Raw genomic sequence first — 2,946 nt, forward strand, 5'->3', positions numbered from 1 at the left:
TAAAAAAAAAAAAATTATAATAATAAAATATATTGACCCATTTAGAGTGCTGTAATTGTTACAAAAAAATCCTAATATCAGTCAAAACCAATATGATCACATCATATGCACAATATAATAATAATAATAATAATAATAATAATAATACAGAAGATATTTACCCATTCAGACTGATGCAATAATTTAAACACTTTCTATTAGTCAATACCAGTATGATCACATCATACACACAATATAATAATAATAATAATAATAATAATAATAGTAATATAAAAGATATTGACCCATTCAGGCTGATGTCACAAATAAAAAAAAAAAAAAAAATTTTGGTCACATCATATCCACAATATAATAATTAATAAGACCTTGCCTTGCCTTACTTAATTAAAAATACCCTCAATTGGAACACTGCAGAACAAAAGTAGTATGCATCTTAAACATGTACCAATGATTTTACTCTCACCTACTTTTTTTGTCTTGATTCTTTCCACAGTTTACAGGACTTAACTATTTATAACCCAGAGAGAACCATTATAGTGAAGGGGAGTATCGAGGACTGTTGTAGGGCTGAAGTGGAGATCATGAGAAAGCTGAGGGAAGCCTATGAGAATGACATTGCTGCTATTAACGTAAGTGTTTGTGATTTTGATGACAGGAAATGTGATTTCCATCTTTAAGCCACCGTTTTTATGTTGTAATCAATATGTCAGATTTAACTCAAACCTTAGATGCTGATATGCTCTGTATAAAGAGCTGCTTATTGTGCGTCAAATGTGATCAACCTTTAGTCAGCGTCTAATAGAAGACTAGGCAGTTAAATGTCTCGTCTGTTTACTCATGTTCAGTTATTGACTGTGTTTATAGGAAACAGCCTTGAGTCAGTCCGTCCCCTGCCGTGCATACGGAGAACGCACTGTCATCCTGTCAACAGCCGTTCACACAGACGTGCATGCACATGTACACCATTGCCCGTTTACATGCATGACGTCACTGCCAGTGTCTGAGGGAGGTGAAGCCGTAGACTGAGAGCAAATACTGCAACAATAGCATCATCATTCTCATTTACACCGGCGCATCCAGTGCCTCTCTTCATCTTCAGTGAGTCATTTATTTTGCGGAAGAGGCCTCTATCAACTACACAGATCAAATTTATGCGGTTTCATTTATACTCACGCATTAGTCAGTCCTCAGTCAGGCGTATGGTAAATTATTCATGCTTGGATCAAGTGTTTTTGCGACAGTTTCGTGTGTAACTGTCTGTTAGTTGATCCCTGTAACCTTCATTCCCTTTTGTATGAAGGAGGCACAGCAGATGAATTGGACAGAACATGAAAAATTAGACATATGAAGTTCCCTGTCAAGACTAAACAGCATAACAGCATCTTATCTAAAAGCTTTTGCCATGATGCACCAGGTCGATGGAGCCACCTAGCGTGACGTAGCAATATTGCAAGACGTTATAACAAATATTCACATGGTTCATACAGCTCAGAAATACAGTGAAACTGAGAATTCTGTGTGTATTTTTTTTTTAACTCAAATGAGAGTTAGTATCATGTAGAACATGATAGCTTGAGGTCATGCACTGCGTAATCATTCATAATCCATGATGTCTTGCAGCAACAAACCAACCTTATCCCTGGGCTAAGCCTGAGCGCACTGGGCATCTTTTCAACCGGTTTGTCAGTATTGCCACCAGCTGCTGGGCCCAGAGGCGTCCCACCCGTACCCCCAACTGGCTACAACCCTTTTCTTGTAAGTACAAACCACAGTATGGAACTACAGCATATTTGTATGTTTCATCCTCAGGAATGTGTTACATTTAGCAGGGCAAAATTCAGATTTGAACAATTAGCTTCATGTTGCAGGATGCAATTGTGGAAATTAAATAGAAATGATAGAAAAAGATTTTACCAGTTTGTTATTATGGAAATAATTATTAATATATATTTATAAATATATATATATGTATATTATTTTGCATAATATGTATAATACATTACTGTCTCAAGTAATTAGACACTATATATGTATATATATATATATATATATATATATACAGTATATATTATTGTGAGTAATAGATTAAGATTAAATTGGATATGATTAAATTAAAGATGAAATTCATTTACCTTATACCTAAATGTTATAATAATTATAAATTCAACATTTCTGTGCGTTGCATTTTAAACATTTATTATTAATACCATGAATTTCTGGAAATACCCCATATGTTGTGTATGATAACATCTTTAATATTTAAACATAAATGTTATGAGTAACAGATGAATGTTTGGCTCCATTTTGAAGAGTTTTGGGTAAATTGGAAAAAAAAGAAATCAAGTGTGTGTATACGGTCACGTTGCTACTGTGAGGGAGCGAGGAATGAGGAGTACATCAACAAGGACGTTTTAATAGAATCAAGGGAACCAGGAAAACACACGTAGCTGAAGAGGTAGACATCAACAGACATTCACAACAAGTCGACCAGACCACCACAAACTGAACAGACTGGGACTTTTGAACACAGGGCAATCAGGGGAACACAGGTTCATGAAATGAGTCAATTAAACTAAACGAGGACAGGAACATGACCAGATAAGGGAACACAGGAACAGAAACAGGGGCAAAACATAACAAAACAGGTCCATGATCCTGACATATCGCCCCCCCTCCCGGAAGGCGCGTCCTCACGCCGTAGAACAACAGAGGGGGGGAACAGGTGGGAACTAGGGAGGAGGCTCGGGAGGAGGACGGACACCCGGGAGGGGGCCGGCAGACAGAGACCAGGGAGGTGACGATGGAGTGAGGAGCCAGGGAGGAAACAGGAGGAACTTGGAGCAGGAGGCGCCAAGCAGGACCCAGGCCACAGTCATGATGGCGACCCATGGTGGAGCCGACGGAGGGAGGAGCCATGGAGGAGGAACGGCCGCCGACTCCAGGGGG

At 38.4% G+C, this 2,946-nt stretch overlaps 1 protein-coding gene across 1 annotated transcript in view; it reads left to right on the top strand.

The window, feature by feature from the left end:
• Positions 1-2,946, top strand: part of LOC107663879 (insulin-like growth factor 2 mRNA-binding protein 2) — a 17,223-nt gene that overhangs the window by 3,644 nt on the left and 10,633 nt on the right. The window contains exons 4-5 of the mRNA XM_016454262.1: positions 494-629; positions 1,621-1,755. Coding sequence (XP_016309748.1) covers positions 494-629; positions 1,621-1,755 — 271 coding nt within the window. The remainder of the gene's footprint in view (positions 1-493; positions 630-1,620; positions 1,756-2,946) is intronic.

The sequence above is a fragment of the Sinocyclocheilus anshuiensis genome, unplaced genomic scaffold (genome assembly GCF_001515605.1).
Source record: "Sinocyclocheilus anshuiensis isolate Anshui unplaced genomic scaffold, SAMN03320099.WGS_v1.1 scaffold976, whole genome shotgun sequence".
Lineage (NCBI taxonomy): Eukaryota > Metazoa > Chordata > Actinopteri > Cypriniformes > Cyprinidae > Sinocyclocheilus > Sinocyclocheilus anshuiensis.